This window comes from Zootoca vivipara, chromosome 11 (genome assembly GCF_965207765.1).
Source record: "Zootoca vivipara chromosome 11, rZooViv2.hap1.1, whole genome shotgun sequence".
Classification (NCBI taxonomy): Eukaryota; Metazoa; Chordata; class Lepidosauria; order Squamata; family Lacertidae; genus Zootoca; species Zootoca vivipara.
In genome coordinates, this window is record NC_142594.1 from 30,907,878 (window position 1) to 30,927,116 (window position 19,239).

Here is a 19,239-nt window from a genome sequence, read left to right on the forward strand (position 1 = left end):
CAACAATTACCAGACCTTTGGAAGGCATCTCAAGGCAGCCCTGTTTAGGGAAGCTTTTAATTTTTGATGGATTTCTGTATTTTAATATTTTGTTGGAAGCCGCCCAGAGTGGCTGGGGGAACCCGGCCAGATGGGCAGGGTATAAATAATAAATTATTATTATTATTATTACCTGGAAGCTGTACGCCGGCTCCCTCGGCCAATAATGCAACATGAGCGCCGCAACCCCAGAGTCGGTCACGACTGGATCTAATGGTTAGGGGTCCCTTTACCTTTACCTTTACCCCATACAAAACCCATTGAAGTTGAAAAGTGTCCCCGGATTCATTGAAAATATCTGGTAACCTTACACTAACAGTCCATCCTGCATACTAAACTGGCAGTGGTTCTGTTTAAGGGCTAGTCGGGCTCCAGTGGCAGTAGCTCTCCTGGGTTTCAGAAATAGGACATTTCCAGTACTACCAGGAGATCCCAGGGATTGAACCTGCAACCTTCTGCATGCAAAGCAGATGCTCTACCACTGAGCTGTGGCTCTTTCCCAAGGGAGCCAAGCCACGAATCTTAAACTACACTAAGTGTTTCTGCAGGGGAAATGAATAGAAGGGGAAACTGAACTGGGAGTTGACCCAGGTTCCTGGTAGGATATTAATTTGGGGGCGCACATACATTTAAGGTCTGTAATAAATGTGGTTAACTGAAGAGAACTGGATTGATGTGGAGCAGGATCAGTTGGAGAATTAATTGAAATTGAATAAATTAAAGAAATACTGATTTGGAAGAATTTGAGGTGGGGTACAAGTTAATCGAATAATTTTATCTGGGATGCTTCCAATGAGAAATTAGTTCCTCTTCTGTGTATTTATTTAGTTATGAATGTATGCTTCCTTTTATATTGACACTGATTTTATTATTACTGGTATTTATTGTAAGCTGTCCTGAGACACCTTCTACAGGGTAGAATACACATTCCAAAAAGACATACGAATAAATGGCTAACATGAGGTACCTCTTTCTTATTTTTTAAAGCAGGTGGCTGCCTCTGAAAATTGATGATTCTCAAGAGCTGTTTTCCAAAAGGTTGAAAGCATCACTGGCTCGCGCTGTCTGCTACGGAAAGGCAAAGAACTGCAAGGCTGGCATGAGGAATGTATGGATCTTTTGCTTTTTTTAAAAGCCACCAAACCTGTGTACTTGCGGTCTGCTGGATCACAGCCAAAGCGCCTGCAAATACCATAAAATTATAGTTCAAATATGTCGTTTCCGCTTTTCTACGGAGCAAATTAATGTCCTGAACTCTTCCGTAATGTGCTGCAATTTTAGGCTAACCGGCTCCTTATCAAGACATACATTCCATTGCGCCATACATTTATACAACACACAACTCCACCAACCATTAAGGAAAAAGCATTTTAACACCATAATTAAGTCCTCCCTCACAACCAAGGTTGCTATTGAAAGTGACAGGCTCAAACCACAGAAGAATCATAAAGATGATTAATTATACAAACGAATTCTCGTTTTAGAAGATATTCCTCCAGAAAACATATGCTGGTACTGGTAAGGAGGAGAGCATGCCTGTTCAGCTAAATTTCACAAACAAGAACACCATTACATTAATGTGATATCGCTTTAACCCATATTGGCACTGAACTTTTTTTTTTTTAACTCAATTCCCTGTAGCACAGGGAAATAGCTGTAACAATTTCCTAGTCAAGCTGATTTTATTGTGTACAGTATATATAGAAAAAACAACAAAATGTTCTTGGGAAAGAGGTTTACTTCCCTCCTCATCCTGTTTAAATTTGTTATTTTAAATACACTATTTCATGGTTCCTGATTAAGATGCTGCACAATGTTAATGATGCTGTATTACTTTTAAAGGTGCATCTCCCTTCTTCCACATTAAGATGTTGAACAGTATTAGGGAATTCTGTGGAGCTGATTGCCTTGAGGATAGCTTCTCCCTCCTGACCCCCACTGCCCCAGGAGAATATTTGTTTATGAACCAGGGTGCTGTGCTAGAAGGCTCCCCTGTGTTTTGCTTCAACCACACCTAGGCTATGGACCAGTTCAACATGTTGTCCAGCTTCCTTACAGACAGATACTGCAGATCACTCAACAGACTGGGGGATGCCTATCCTCATGTTTAGATGACTGCAATGTGTTCTCTGCGGGCTTTCCCTTATAGCTGGGGCAGAGCATGCAGCTGATGTAGAATCTCATGGCAGCACCCATTCCTGCCAAGAGCATAAAGGTAAAGGGACCCCTGACCATTAGGTCCAGTCGTGACCGACTCTGGGGTTGCGGCACTCATCTCATGTTATTGGCCGAGGGAGCCGGCGTACAGCTTCCAGGTCATGTGGGCAGCATGACAAAGCCGCTTCTGGTGAAGCAGAGCAGCGCACGGAAACACTGTTTACCTTCCCGCTGTAGCGGTACCTATTTATCTACTTGCACTTTGACGTGCTTTCAAACTGCTAGGTTGGCAGGAGGAGCTGGGACCGAGCAATGGGAGCTCACCCCATCATGGGGATTCGAACCACCGACCTTCTGATCGGTAAGCCCTAGGCTCAGTGGTTTAACCCACAGCGCCACCCGCATCCCACCCATACCCAGCCTAGTTTTAAGCTCTTGTAACTTAACATAAAAATCCCTAAACTACTCTGGATCAGGTTAGAAATGCCAATTTTCTCTTCATTGCCCATTAAGATAACAAATGGGGCCTGGTTGCCGTGGCCTGATGATTACTGCCTTAAGGTCCAGAAATAAACAGTAAATTGCAAGAACTTGGGCCAGGAGGAAGATGAATTTCAAGTAAATCTTCAAAAGTGAAGAATTATTAATCAGCAATGTAAACATACTTGGTACACTCTGACCATTAAAACATTGCTGATGAAGAATTGTCAAAACAGGGCCTTGTCCTGGGATTTTTTCACTGGAATTTATTTTTATTTGCCTATCATACTGGAATTGATTCCTATTTGAATTCATCATTACATAAATAAAACCTTTTGAAGATTTACTTGAAATTCACCTTCCTCCTGGCCCGAGTTCTTGCAATTTACTGTTTCTTTCTGGACTTCACCAAGAACTCCAATTTCTACAGTACTGCCTTAAGGTGACACAGAGGCAGTCGTCCCCGCCCCCCCCCCCCCACTGGTAGCAGCCCCAGTGTTATGGAGTGGGGATCCTTGCTGAAGGCCTCATCTGTCCTGGCATTCCACTGGCTTCCACAAAACGTTCCTCTCCCAATTGGTGTCGTTTTAATGGGATTCTTCTGTTGCCTCTTTTAATAACGGTTGTTGATATTTTAATGTTGTGTGACTTTGCAAACGGCTTAGAAGACTATTTTTGGCATCAAGCAACATATACATTTATTTATTTAGCAAATTTATAAACTACTTCACCCACCATCAAGACAAAATACAAATAAATACGAATTCTAAAAACAGTAAAACGACCCCTGCAAACAACCATCCCTACCGATCTACAATTAACTAAATGTTAAGTATTACGATCAATCATTAATAATAATACTAACAAGACTTTATTGATTAACTCTGAATAAAGGCTTTATTCGTGGCAGCAGCTCATCCCCCACTTTGCTGTTCCCACGGCTGTTTGTGCTGCTCACTCGCCCAGAGAATTGAAGGCAGAGGAACAAGAGGCTGCCCCTTCCCGTTGGTGCAGGCGAGAGAGAAAGGACAGGTGATCAGCAAGTAGCTGTTGTTGCCTTTTATTGGTTTGCCTGACTCAGGGTCAGCCTAAGACATTTTGCTTCCTGAAGCAAAGGACAAGGCGGCGTCCCCTCTCCATTCCAGTTTCAAGTGCTGACTGGGCTGGCTGTTGAATCTTACAATCATAGAATCATAGAGTTGGAAGAGACCACGAGGGCCATCCAGTCCAACCCCCTGCCGAGCAGGAAACACCATCAAAGCATTCTTGACATATGCCTGTCAAGCCTCTGCTTAAAGACCTCCAAAGGAGGAGACTCCACCACACTCCTTGGGAGCAAATTCCACTGCCGAACAGCTCTTACTGTCAGGAAGTTCTTCCTAATGTTTAGGTAGAATCTTCTTTCTTGTAGTTTGTAGATCTTACTTCAATGCTTACGACGAGGCAAAATCATCTGCCGTACCTGAGGCAGCAGGCAGGGGTGCCGTCTTTTTGGGGGCCCTGGGTGCTCAGGCACCCACAAAAAAGCCCTCCATATTCCACAGCCAAGTGGCTCCATCGGGTCCTCCCGTTGCCCCCCTGACAGCCTGTCGCAGCTGCAGCAAGCCCCACTGGGAGGAGCCCTGGCTGCCCCCCCAAAAGGCCCAAGGGGGCGGCGTCTGCTGCAGTTGCAACAGGCTCCAACAGGCCCTCCCGCTGTGGTAGCGGGCCTTAATATATACACATATCACAATCTGTCACACACATCTCCAGCATGGGCAGGAACATAGCTGCCAAATTCTCCCTTTTTTTAAGGGAAATTCCCTTATGCTGAATAGGCTTCCTCACGAGAAAAGGGAAAACTTGGCAGCTATGGGCAGGAAGCAAGTTAAACCACTTTAAGCGCATGTATTTCATTGTAGATTAAGAGTGTAGCTGAAGACGCCGCTTTTATTCCTGTTGGTGTATGAACTGATGTGTACATTAAAGACCTCAAAGACTGTATGGTAACACAAATTAAGGAATATCGTAATGAGAAACACAAGGATTTAGGGTGATAATTACTGGGCTTTGCCCTACTTACACCGGCTTACCCCCTATTGGGGCTACCAAAGCTACAGATTTTATCACTCTAGTAATCAGCAATGGGTGATGGCCTTCATAAAACACAGTAATTAAACTGACTGATTTTTCAAACCTGGGCATTTTTTTCATTAAGGAGCTCTTTTTAAGCCACTCTTTTTTTTTCTTTAAAGGCACACTGGATACATCAGTCACTATTTCTCTCCTAAATGCAAACATTTGGGAGCAAAACTGATCAACACACTGTTTCCCAAGCGATCATTAAACAAGCCGGGGTGGGGAGAATCAATCACTGAGTGATCTTGCAATGGTGACAGGAGAGCTCTATATATTTCTTATTTTTTTAATAAAAAAAATCAAATATAGGATTTAGACAAAGTACATACAACAAACATGTACAAAGAAGGAGGAGGGGCTTTGTCACAAATGTAATACCTTCTTTGAAAATTGTGTAAGCAAATGAGTGGCTCTGTGTTCTGGGGCTCAGACTCTGCCTTGCACTCGTTTTTTTTAGGCAGGTTACTTGTCCTTTGTTGTGGCAGCCATTTTGTGGCAAGCCATGGCCTTACTATAGCCATTTCGTGGTGGTACCCACAAATGTTTTTTTCAAATTTCCAAATGTGACCATGAGCCCCCAAATATTGGGAACCCTTAAAATGCAGTACAGTACATTCCTGGCAGGCAACAGTTATGTACAAAGTTGTATTTTTCTCGCATTAATAGAGATGTTGGGTGAACTCCCAGAAGTGCTAATGGCATCAGTACACCTCTCTAGAGCATTACACAAAGAGAGCATTTGTTGGTACCTTTATACCAGGCACAGACAAACTCGGCCCTCCAGATGTTCTGGGACCACAACTCCCATCATCCCTAGCTAACAGGCTCAGTGGTCAGGGATGATGGGAGTTGTAGTCCCAAAACATCTGGAGGGCCGAGTTTGCCTATGCCTGCTTTATACCAACATGTCTATTGGCAAGTGAAGCAAATGGCTGGAGACAATGAAACTAAAGTATATTTCAGATAACTCTGAGTGACACTACTCGTAATTTGTTGAATGAGTGTATTTCCCAAGTATTTCCCAAGATTCTTCCTAGGAGACCATGCCAGTTATACTGTAGGATTAAATTTGTAGTGCTCTAATTCTCTGCAATGTAACATCCAATTGCGAATTGTCTGAGTAACATTACTAAAAGACAATACAATCCTAACCATGTCTACTTTGAAGTCAGCCCTATTGAATTTTATGGAGACTACTCCCAGGTATGTGCAATTAGGATCATGGCCCACATTTTCTAACACAATTCCTAACCTATTTGGTATTCTGATACATACACAGGGCCGTCTTAAGCATGTCGGGTGCTCCGGCGCCCCCGCCCTGCCCCTTGCCGTGGCGCCCCCCTGCCGGCCCTGCGCCCTGCCGCCCCACCCCGCGCCACCCAGCCTACCCCTAGAGCCAGCCCTGTACATACATACATACACATATATATTCAGTGTCTAGTCAGGCTATTGCCACAGACTACTAAGAACTTCTACAGAAGCTTCAGTTAAATGCCCGTGTGCAGATAACACCCAACTGCTTGGCCAGTTTCAATTGATTACATTGGGGAGGGCTCCAGGGAGGTTCCTAGGAAATTATGTCCATCATTGCTGGACAATATGAACAAGAGTAACCTCTGTGGGCCATCACAGAAGCATTTAGAGTTGAATTAAGTGCTCTCTTACAGCTCAATCTGGCTATTAAATCATCAAGGCACATGAATATCTCTGTGCTCAGAGGTGAATAGCTCAACACTCATTTTTACTACTTATGACATATCATGACAACAGTAGGTGGCAAGTTTTGGGGTGCTGCTTTATATAATGCTCCAAATAACAGAGGTGGTCTACAGATGCAGAAAAGAAAATATTTCAAATGGATTTTTCTTAGATATATTCTTGTTCAACTGGATACACTTAAAAATAATGGGGATCCTTCATTTCTATTTTGTCAAATAATCAATAGCTTGCTCTTTCATCTCATCATACATGTGACCGTGTGTGTGTGTGTGTGTGTGTGTGTGTGTGTGTACAATATATATATTGTTGTCCCTCGAACATGTGTATATAACTCACATTCATTCTAATGAGCGGAATGTACAAATGCCAGAGAGAAAATAGACCCCTGGCTGTGAAAATAAATGCGTTCAGTTATTTTCAGAGATGATGTTGAAATCAAACAGCTAAAAAAATGTAGATGCTGTAAAAAAAACTTTATCAGACAATGAAAACATTAATGTTATTTTAAACTTACTAGTCATGGGCTGTACAATTCGCTCGTGTCCCTTCTGCTTGCGATGCCATAAAATGATTGTCGACATCCGTTTTAATAGACAGGATGGAATAAAGAAGGTCAAACCTTGACCCTCGTGGAAATCAAAGGAAGCAAAGCTGCCACTTGTGGAGGTGCTGAATAACCTGATGCAAATGGCGCCATCCAATTTTGGCCAGGGTACAAACCAGTCAGCAATTCTGCATGGCCTGGGAGGTGATCTCATGGAGGATGCTAGCTATAAGACCCTTTTCTTTCTTCCTCTTCTCTGTTCCATACTGTGGGCAATTATATTGTGGGTTATGAGGAAATAGGAGCGTCAACGTTTGGGTGACTACCCACTTGTGGCTAAACCAGTGTTGCATGTATGAAGCATGGGCCCATGAACTCCCTCCAGTCTCTTCCGCTGACATGGCCACGAGGAGACTGGAAGCACCCACTGCCATTTTCAACTCGCCACAGTTTGTCATTTTCTCTGAATCTCAACAAACTCTGAAGGGTTCTGAACTATGATTCGTCCAAACAAACCAAGATCAAACTTCTGCCCTTTTCAAATAAACTACAATTTAACGGCCATTCTCAGATTGGACAAATTGACACTGTATGGTTAGTTTGAAATAAAATTGGTTGGTTCCAATCTCCAAGCCAGGTCAGAAACTCCTAAGCTTTTAGCATGCAATTACGTATTCATACATATGCACATTAAAATAAATAAATCAAAGAAGGGATAAAGAAGAGAATTTCAGAATCCCAAAGCATGCAAGAGTAAATTAACAAACGTGGCTTGCATAGAATATGCATTCTCTTCTAACAAGTATGCATTTTAATTATGTCATTAGGGCACATATGTAGGGTTCCACAAGAAATGAATGAGGCATTCGTTCTGCACCCCAACCCTGCTAAGCAACAAGTTGACAAACACCTTTGTTTCTGTTGCCACCTGTTCATCTCCCAGCCCTCACCCATCTTGGAAAAGAGGTATTTAGGTTGCAGTTGCCAGCAATCCAGATGTGAACTATATCCAATCCACAAAGGAGAGATGGAATAGCTGAGACTGAAGGAAAGATAAACAGGGATCCAACATAAATGGTTCTGGGTTTCCCTAGTGAAAGGAGAAAGTGTGGACTGCCTCCCAGCAGAATTCATTCCACAAATCACCTAATCCGAGGAGGATATATTAAGCTCAGTGTATGATATAGGCAATTTTAAATCACCTGATGGTCTACCTCTTTGGTTTTCTTAGATTGGAATCATTGTCCATTCTGCTTCTGATGGAGGGAAGCCAAGAAATGGACGGCTAATCTGGAAGAGATGAACAAAATACTCCAAATATCTTGCTGTATGATATGTCAAAGAGACATATTTACAGCCTGTCTAGACTACAGACAATAGGCGAGAACAGACTATATTGTCAACGCAGGTATTTCTAGCGTCTGTCAAATCACTCAGAAACAGAACACACACACACACACACACACACACACACACACACACTATAATAAATAAATAAAACGTGCTGTCCTGCCAGTGCCGCGGCAGAAATTTGAGTGTAATGACTTTAGACAGTTTAGCAATTATGGTAACGATACAGCAAGATGTTTCTGCAGTCATTTGTGAGCAAGAGCGACTCCCGCAAAAGCACACGCCAGCCAAAAATGTGAGTCATGCGCAAGTAATTTTGCTATGGGCCATAAAAATCACTTTGTGTGAGTTAAAGCTAAATCTGTATGTGCTACATAATGTTTCCCTACTGTGGGGAGATGGAGATCCCAGTATCCTATCACAGATAATGACAAAAAACAAATTCCGTCTATAAAAGCTGATTGCTCCGCGAGTCACCCCTCGACTGTTCCAGGAATTGTAATGCAGACGCTACCTTTTGTGCTCCATTCAGCAACAAAGAGGCACATTCCATCAAGCACACACCATACTGACATCAATTTAGTCAGATTTTAGTATTTTTTTGGGGGGGGGGCGGTTCAGAGCAGCCTTGCAACACACTATATTCAGCCTGCTAATTTCCATTACATCTACTCTTCACCCCTATAAGCTTCCACTGTTCCTTTCTAGCCCACCATTTCATATTTTCTTGAATCAATACCCCATGTGCTCGTTTAGGCAACTGTATCATGGGCTGATTTGTTCTCTTGTCGACATGAAATTGACAAGATGAAAGATGCCCCTGAGAGACAGTGTAACACAGTAAGTGAAGATAGTGAGCTGTAAGCCAGGAAGCCTTAGGACCAATGCTTTTTTCCAGCCAGAGAATGCTGGAACACAGTCCCAGTACCTCTCAGGTGGGCACTGTGGCAGGCCAGCGCTTCCTTCACCTGCTTCTTGACTCTACATACTTCTGAGAAGCCCAAAACAAAAGCCCAAGTCAAAACAGAAGCTGCCAAGCATGTTCGAATCTACACTTTCTTGTTTAGATCTATGACTCCACGTAGCTCCTAGCTGCGACGGGCCAAGCTACGGGGTGGGGCCAAATCATATTTCCTTTTCTTCAATCCATCTCCTATGTAGTGGTGGTGGGCTTGTTTTGAAAATGAAACAAAAACATTTAAAGTACTAAAATACTAAAATAAGCTGCGGAGCTGCCTCTAACAGGGTGGTGACTCAGCCCTCCCAGAAGCTAGAAGTCGGTGGTGGACTTTGAGCAGGCATTCCCAAACTGCGGCCCTCCAGATGTTTTGGCCTACAACTCCCATGATCCCTAGCTAACAGGACCAGTGGTCAGGGATGATGGGAATTGCAGTCCAAAACATCTGGGGATGCCTGGCTTTGAGCTTCCAGCTAGGCCTCTACTGTTGCACATGTGTGTGTTTGTGCAAGGGCCCTTTTGAGCTGTCCTAGCCATCCTCCTGGATCCAAGAGAACGAGGGAGGTCAGGGAGCATTTCTTTGACCTGCACCAGAACCAGGGGCAACCCCCAAACCAGCTAGGGAACCAGCTCACTGTAGCTTTTAGCACCTTCGTGGGCAGTGACTGTTGTCAAACCGGCATCTGTTCATAGCTGCCCCGAGTTGCCCAGTGACTTACTGTAATAACTTCATGGTGAGTTCTGGCACCTACTTTTCTTGAAAAAAAGCACTGCTTGGGACAAATCTTGTCCCTGCAATGAACTCAGTAGGTGACCTTAGCAGTGGTGTCCAAACTTTTTCCAAAGAGGGCCAGATTTGATGAAGTGGAATTGTTGAGCTTTTATTGAAGTTGTTTAGGATTTTACCCCGGGAAATAAACTGCCACAAGGGCCAGATTAAACCGTCCAGTGGGCCCGAAACGGACTTTGGATGTGCCTGCCTTAGAGAAACCCTTCCCTTCCAGTCTCAGCTTTCATAAGCAATTTGGGAATGGCAATTGTTGGTGTACCCTGCAGGGTTATAATAATGAAGGATTGCTGAGAGAACAATACATGAAAATGCTTGGATGTTCAGAAAGCACCAAGTGCTATGAACAAAATCCTTAGCATCTGGAACCTGCCTATACCAGTGACTTTTCACAGTCTTTTTTTTTTAAGAAGAACTGAAATCCTAGTACTGTAGCTGTAAATACGATAGTATGTCTTTATTAGCATGGTGCTTTCTTTCTTTACAGTAAAAAAGGCAAGAGAGAGGGGGGGAAATGGCAGATTTTTTAAACACAATTCCTTGGTCGTGTTCTGTCATATGTGCACAGGTATGCTCAGATATCTACCCACAATGTAGATGCAAATCCACCACACTACCAATACTATGCAATAGTTCCCGACACCAAGGCCCCATTTTAAGCAATTCTATGGAACTAATTGGACCAACGAAAGTGTAACGAAACAAAGCATCAACTCTGAAACAAAAATCTTCAGCACAAGTAAAAGTAAACTTAAAGTAATGTAACTTCAGCATTAACCAATTAATTTACTGATAAAAAATTAACAACCTACAGGTTCCTTGTTGAGATGGCTGCAGAAATTATCATGGTCTTTCTTGCCAGACGCTTGAGAAACTTATTTTCAAAGTGTTGGTACAAATTAAGAGTGCACGAATGTGTGAACTTCCCTTTGGAGTGGGAGTTTATTGTGGGCAGAAAGGGGAGGTTGTGGCCAGCAGAGAGTTAAATTTGCCTTCCCCACGCTGTGCAGTCCTGAGGCTGCCCAACTTCCTCCAAAGCCCCAATGTATATAATGAGTTTAAATTCTAGTCAATCCTATCCTGAAGGCTCAGAATAGGCATCCTTAAGAATGCATTTATCAAAGAGCACCCAATATATTAAAAAACCCAATTAGAATCTTAGATTACTTGAAACAGCATTTACCATAATTTTCTTTCGGTGTCTGTCTCTTGGCATTTTGGTAGGACTTACAGAGAGCCGGATCCAACACAGCTTGCTAAATAAGCTGTCATCACGATGATCAGCTGCTTGGTGAGGGAGGCACAAAAACCCATACAGCTGTGCCTTCCAAACAGCCGATTAGCCTGAAAGATGCAACATTTGCTTGCAACCTTGATTCTCCATCCAGCTGGGGTTATACATGTGGGAGATGGATCAGGGTATAGATAAATTTAAACAAACCCACTGTGCAGGCATTTTCTTTTTATTATCATGATTAAGTTTTATTTTTATTTTCTCATTTTACGAGTCACATTTAGCGTATATTAAAACAACGCATAACCAGCCCCGGATTGCCACAATTGTGTCCATATGCATCATGAACTATGCCGTTACTGTATTTTGCATGGCTACTCCACACCCTTAGAAATCTGAATAAATAAATGACTAGACTAGCATTAGACACATTACTTGACCCTACAGTGGTACCTCGACTTACGAATTCAATGCGTTTCAAACGCACATTCGTAAGTCGAAAAAAATCGTAAGTTGAATCCCATAATAATGCATTGGGAGAAAAAATCGTAAGTCGAAGCAACCCTATCTAAAAATTCATAAGTAGAAAAATCCTATCTAAACTGCATCCAAGATGGCGGATGGAGCTCCGTTCGTAAGTCGAAACATTTGTAAGTCGAGTCATTCGTAAGTCGAGGTACCACTGTACTTTTGTAATAATGAAGCCATCAGTACAGAAGATTAACATTACCATGTGGCCATGAGTTCTGAACATCTCTCAGAATTCAACTCATTACTCATAAAAGTGGGTGGGACAGACTTTTTTTAAAAAAAAGTCATATATAAAATTTAAATGTGTGGTTAAAGTATCCATGAATTGAAACCCATGGCAAAACTCCCTGATTTGAAAGGGGCTGGATTGCAACTTGAATCAACACAATGTGCCAATGAAATGGATAAGTATTGCTTACTCCAGTGTGAAATGTTTATTTTACAAAGCTGCAAGAAAAATGGCAAGAATGCAGAGCATCTATGAAGAAAGACAAGTACCTCTCCGACATCATAGATCCAGATCCTTCCTTCGGAGTCCCCAACGGCCACTTCTTTCCCAGCTTGGCCCCAACGAACACGATTGAGGGCAGAAGCTCCTTCGATGGTCACGCTAGCCGTTGGAACCTATCAAAGACAGAATTCTCATGTGGATGTTGACAAAGCCACACAATAGCAATGCACTGCTTTGCAAATGAAAGACAATGAAATAAAATATCCATTGTTGTTCACTCACGTGGTGTAGTAAGGGAGGAGCAGAAGAGAAAATGAAAGGATGAGGTTTAAGACAGGCAAAACATAAAGGGGCAGCAAGTGACACACAACTTTGTTTGGCTCTGGGACATGCTAAAACCACTGCAGCTTTATTTTTTCATTTCTTTCTTTCTTTCTTTCTCTCTCTCTCTCTCTCTCTCTCTCTCTCTCTCTCTCTCTCTCTCTCTCTCTCTCTCTCATCTGTGGCCTAATAGAAGATCAAAAGATGATGGATGACTCAGCTGAGTGGCAAGGATTAATGAGCTCAAATGTGGTATGGAGCATAAACTGAAAGCTGAAAGGAGATTGAGAGGATTTCATGTAAACATTTTACTGACCTAGACATTTTACTGACCTAGACAATATAGACATTGCACCTAGAGCAATTACTTTAGCCGAGACAGGATGGGGTCAGAAACGAAAGGAAGATGGGCTAAAAAACATGACATTCAAAATCCCTTTCTATTCATTTTCCTTTGCCTCTCTTGCAGACACGCCAAACCCTTGTTACCCAGAGGAGGTGTTTTATGCCCTGCTAGAACTAAGCTGGTCTGGTCGCGAGCACTGCTTTGCTGAAAAACTATGCAGGCAACACACAGAAAACTCTTGGGGAGAAATGCAGGGAATAACTGCAATGTAGCTTCTCTTGGGGGACTAGGGCATAGTCTAAAGCAGGCACCCCCAAACTTCAGCCCTCCAGATGTTTTGGACTACAATTCCCATCAACCCTGACCACTGGTCCCGATAGCTAGGGGTCATGGGAGTTGTAGGCCAAAATATCTGGAGGGCCGCAGTTTGGGGATGCCTGGTCTAAAGCATAGGGGGGCAACCTGAGGCTCTGCAGGTGTTGCTGGGAGTGCAGTAGTATAGTCTACACAGGCTGGGGTTGATGGGAGTTGGAATGCAATGAGATCTGGAGTGCCACAGGTTGGCCACCCCATGTCACTTGATGGAGCAACTTCACTAAAACATGTCTATCCATAGCCTGAATGGACGGAACTGCTTATGAGCTCCTGTGTACACCATAGCTGTCAAGTCTCCCGTTTTTCACGGGGAAACCCCGTATTCAAACCCGTTTCCCGCTGTTATCCCGAATTGAAAAAAAAATCCCGTAAATCCCCCGGATTTAGAAAGCAGCTCCTACCGGCCAGGGAGGCTCCTTCTGCGCATGTCTGGACATGCACAGAAGCGACTTCCGGTGCCGCACCGCTGCCGATCCCTTATTTTTCAATCCAGGAGTTGACGGCTATGGTGTACACTCACCTCGAATTCCATGAATAAATGTAATAAACCCATTGTTTCCTATGTGATCCAGTGCTCAATATAGACATTGCACACTAAAGAAAGAGTGATGTGAATTTCAACCACAGCCTGGACTAGTTGTGGAGCAAAGGTTACAAAGGTCACCATCTCCAATTCACTGCTGGAGGGGCCAATACCAGTGGGAGTTACCTCGAGAAGGACTCTGGTGTCTCCCCTTCTGGGATGCCGCTGGTGGCCAAGAATCAAACCCACATGAAAGTGGGAGAGAGATGGTGGAAGGCAGGGAAGTGAAGATCTCCCAAGGTGAAATACTGGGAGAGGAAAGGAAATATCCCAGTTGAGAACTGTGGGCCACTACTTTGGATAGACAGAAGATTCTGTATGTGTGTACTGCCTTTTTATTTCAGAACACACTGCCGATTTTCTTTTCTGTTTCTGCTGTTGCTGTTATGAGCATGCTCTGGTAACCTCTGGGTTAGATTACTGCAGGCATCCCCAAACTTCGGCCCTCCAGATGTTTTGGACTACAATTCCCATCTTCCCCGACCACTGGTCCTGTTAGCTAGTGATCATGGGACTTGTAGGCCAAAACATCTGGAGGGCCGCAGTTTGGGTTTGCCTGGATTACTGCAACACGTTATACATGGGACTGCCTCTGGAGATGTTTCAGAAACATCAGCTGGGGCAGGATTCAGAGGCCAGGTTGCTCACCGGGACGAGACAGCTGAAGCATATCACCCTGATGCTGATACAACTGCACTGGCTGCCAATGAGTTTCCGGGCCTAAATCAAAGTGCTGGTTTTGACCTATGAAGCTTAAAAGGGTTCAGGACCACAATACCTCAAGGACTGCCTCTCCCCATATGAACCGACCCAGATCCCGTGATCATTATCTGAGGCCCTTCTTTGTGTGCCTCCTCCACAAAAGGCCTGGAGGGCAGCAACACAAAAACAGGCATTTTCTGCAGTGTCTCCCCATTTGTGAAATGCTCTCCCCAGAGAGACTCGCCTGGTGCCTTCATTCCTATCTTTAGGCACCAGGCAAAAACATTTCTCTTCTCCCAGGCCTTTGGCTAATTAAATAATTTTCTATGGCCTTTCAAACTGGGTGGGTGAGGGGTTATTGGTTTTGTTTGTTACTATGTTATTGCAAACCATCCTGTGATCCTCGGATGAAAGACAGTATAGAAATTCAACAACAACAACAGTAATCTATTTCTTATTATTATACATGTATTTACAGAATTGTTTTGATTTTTATATTGTGTATAATTATGCAATACATTGACATTTGTGTTTTATGTTGCAAACCACCTCATGGTCCTTTGAAGGAAAGTATTTAATACAGTCATACCTTAAGTACGCTTCGGTTTGAGTACTTTCAGTTTAAGTACTCCGCAGACCTGTCTGGAACGGATTAATCCACTTTCCATTACTTTCAGTGGGAAAGTTCGTTTCAGGTTAAGTACGCTCAGGTTAAGTATGGACTTCTGGAACCAATTACAGTCATACCTCGGGTTAAGTATGCTTCAGGTTGAGTACTCCGCGGACCCATCTGGAACGGATTAATCCACTTTCCATTACTTTCAATGGGAAAGTTCGCTTCAGGTTAAGTACGCTTCAGGTTAAGTACAGACTTCCGGAACCAATTGTGTACTTAAACTGAGGTACCACTGTAAATAATTATTTTCACTAAGGGCAATCAGGATGTATTTCTGCGAGATTTCATCCCAACCTGATTTTAAGAAGTTTTTTCGGAAAATCACATGCAACTTACTTCTAAGTAAATGTAGTTAGGGAAACAATGTTAATAAGAGCATATAAGTCTATCAGGAACAATTAATCCAAAGTATTTTAATCTCTTCAGTCCTACCCCCTCCTAAATGCTTACCATTTAAATTAGAAACGTTTGTATAATTATGAAGCGGTTTTAATTCTATATTCATTTCTTCATAAAACACTAAAAGCCTTTGTGTTTTGACAAAGCATTTGTAATTAAAATGTGTAGGGAGGGGAAGCGACCTACAAGCAACAATATGTATTAAATGACAGATTTTATCTACGTATATTTGATGTGCTTTAAAAGGAAAGGAAGAATTATGTAGTAAGCAAACAGACATTAAAGCTGCAGTCCTATACAGTTACTTGGGAGTAAGCCCCGTTGCACATAGGGGAGCTTACTCCCAGGTTTTCTGTATGAGTAATCATATGTAAGGTTGGACTGTTAATTTTAATAGGTTTTATTCCTTATTGAGAAAAAGCGATGGGTAAAAATATGCATATTTAGTTAATTTAAAATATATAATCATTCTAGTCCAGGTAGACTAGAAGCAATCTTCAAATATTTTGGATAGGCACCCCAAGAATTCTTGTTTTCTTCTTCTATGTGTTACAGCTCCAAGTCTGACAGAAATGTATAACTGATGAATGCCGAAATATGGAAGCGTTGCATTTGTTACTCCTCTGCCGCTTACATTGTTGCATCCGTTTGAGGATATAAATCAAACATGGCAAGCTTTCCCTTTTGTTAAAGCCAGGAAGCCATGCTAAACCAAATGCAAGCCTTTTATACATTTCACTCCATAGTCCAGCAGTTAGGCTTTAAAAGAGCTATAATCGATGGTGTCATTACCTACCTAGCATGTCAATAAAAAAACAACAGTCAGAAAAACGTTTCTCTAAATCAGATAGACGTGTTTGTTAGAGATTTACATTAACCTCAGAGATGAAAAAAATCATACAAGAAAAAAGGATGGCTAAATATTTCTAAAACTTTCTCATACTATCCCATAGATTTATCATTGATGGCACTTGCAAGATAAATGCAAGTTTTGATCAAAACCATTGACTGACGCTATTTCTGCAAGTTGGAGCTCTTCGGTGTGGTGGTGGTGGTGTGTGTGTGTGTGTGTGTGTGTGAGAGAGAGAGAGAGAGAGAGAGAAGAGGACAGGAAATGCACTACTTCCTGAATCTATAACCAACCTTAGGGTGACCAACTAGATACAGTGGTACCTCGGTTTATGAACACAATTGGTTCCGGAAGTCTGTTCATAAACTGAAGCATTCATAAACTGAAGCGAACTTTCCCATTGAAAGTAATGGAAAGTGGATTAATCCGTTCCAGACGGTCCGCAGAGTAACCGTTCATAAACTGAAGCGAACTTTTCCATTGAAAGTAATGGAAAGTGGATTAATCCGTTCCAGACGGGTCCGTGAAGTACTTAAACTGAAGCGTTCATAAACTGAAACATGGGTGTAATTGGCTGCGGAAGTCTGTTCATAAAGTGAAGCGTTCATAAACTGAAGTGAACTTTCCCATTAAAAGTAATGGAAAGTGAATTAATCCGTTCCAGATGGGTCCGCGGTGTTCATAAACCGAAAATTCATAAACCGAGGTGTTCATAAACCGAGGTTCCACTGTATGTGCTAGGATACCTGCTAGGAACTTCTTCTTTTTTTTAGTTACTTAGCTTTGAAAATTCCCTTTGCTGTCTTAAACGGGCCTTGGGTTCCAAACTTGCGAAAAGGAAAAGGGAGCTTTTGTGATACTCTTTACAATAAAATAAAAAGAACTGAAGCAAAAAGGAATCAAACGCACGTCAACATTTCTTGAAAGATAAATTTCGCCTACGCAATTATTTCCATAAAACAAGTTTATGAAATAGTGACTAAAACCCAGCTCCTAAATATTTCACTGGAACCCTGTAGCTGGTTTCATGCAATAGTTTTTTTGGGGTGTGTCACCCCAAGATTTCAAACAGTGTCCAGAGGGAGAACTCCCCACTGCTCAGTTGGGGAAGTGGTGAAGATCTTAATTTCAGCAAGGTCTTGCGGAGTCTTACCTGTAATGTATTTTTATGCTCTTGTTCCCTTTTTCATTTTTGTGACTACCGTATTTACTGATAGTTTTTGTTGCATGTGAAAAAGGTAAAGGGACCCCTGACCATTAGGTCCAGTTGTGACCGCCTCTGGGGTTGTGGCGCTCATCTCGCATTATTGGCCAGCGTACAGCTTCCAGGTCATGTGGCCAGCATGACTAAGCCGCTTCTGGTGAACCAGAGCAGCACACGGAAACGCGTTTACCTTCCCTGCACTTTGCACTTTGACGTGCTTTCGGACTGCTAGGTTGGCAGGAGCTGGGACCGAGCAACGGGAGCTCACCCCGTCGCGGGGATTCGAACCGCCGACCTTCTGATCGGCAAGCCCTGTGTTCTGTGGTTTAACCCACAGCGCCACCTGTGTCTTGGTGTTTGTTGCATGTTAATAGAATGCAAAATCTGGATGTAAACTGCCTTGGGGGTTTTATGAAAAGGTGGGCTATAAATCTTGAAAATAAATAACATTATGAATGCAGGAGGCAGTTCAATACACTGACTGGCAACAGAGATTCCTTCTCCGAGCCCTAACTGCAGGTGCCAAGAACTGGACCAGGGATCTTCTGCATCCTGAGCACTGTGCTGTGGCCTGTCCCATATTCCCTTTACCATGATGAGCCACATTCCGAATGCAAGAAGCAACTCCCTCTGGGAGCTGAGCTCACTGGGCCTGCCACTTTGATGATTATATTTGGGGCAGTCAGTCAGATTTGTGGGCTGGCACGCTGGTTGTAATCTGCAAGGCCATCCCTTCCCTGACACACCTGTAAAGAGTCACTATGCATTTTCCTATTGCCAACACTCTGATCCGCGAGTCAGTGATGGCACAGTATTTGGCCGCTGACCTGCTAAACAGCCTGAGCCCAAACACATTGGGTAAAAAGCAAGCTCAATCTAAAACATTTAGCATGTCAGTGACAGTCCCGCAGCTGGACCCAGTCTATTCAGCAAAACGGCATCTGTGGGTTTAGGATAGCAACCTATATCAGTTTAAGCACTTCCATTCAAACTGGATCATGGAGAGGAGGCTAACGTTTCAGGACTTTTTATTTTTGCAAACAGCTAATTTCATTCTAATCTAGTGACAAACCAATCAGATAGTTCAGTTACGTCTTAAGAAAAATGGGTTACGATTCAAATGAAAGCCCTTATTCCTTTGCTCTCAACAGGAGTGATTTAAGCAAATGCTTATCAGTGCCACTGAAATAAAAAAGGCTTAGCTTGGGCTGGATTGCGTGGCTCGATACTTCTGGAGAAACAAAATCATCATTATTTTTCTTTATTAAAGTTCTGAATTGCCAGGCAAAGGATCAAAAGAACCATCGCTTTCAGTTGCTAAAGAGTTTTCTTCTTGGCTGATACGGTAGGTCTCTGATTGCTTTTTCCTGGCTTGGTGCTGAATTTATTCCTGCTGGTGTCCTGAGGAAGGGGGA

The 19,239-nt window shown here is 42.9% G+C and overlaps 1 protein-coding gene across 9 annotated transcripts in view; it reads right to left on the reverse strand.

The window, feature by feature from the left end:
• DYNC1I1 (dynein cytoplasmic 1 intermediate chain 1) overlaps positions 1–19,239 on the reverse strand; it is a 249,924-nt gene that overhangs the window by 8,478 nt on the left and 222,207 nt on the right. For all 9 annotated transcript variants that reach the window (XM_088653899.1, XM_088653900.1, XM_088653902.1 and 6 more), the window contains one exon: positions 12,416–12,541. In XM_088653899.1, coding sequence (XP_088510025.1) covers positions 12,416–12,541 — 126 coding nt within the window. The remainder of the gene's footprint in view (positions 1–12,415; positions 12,542–19,239) is intronic.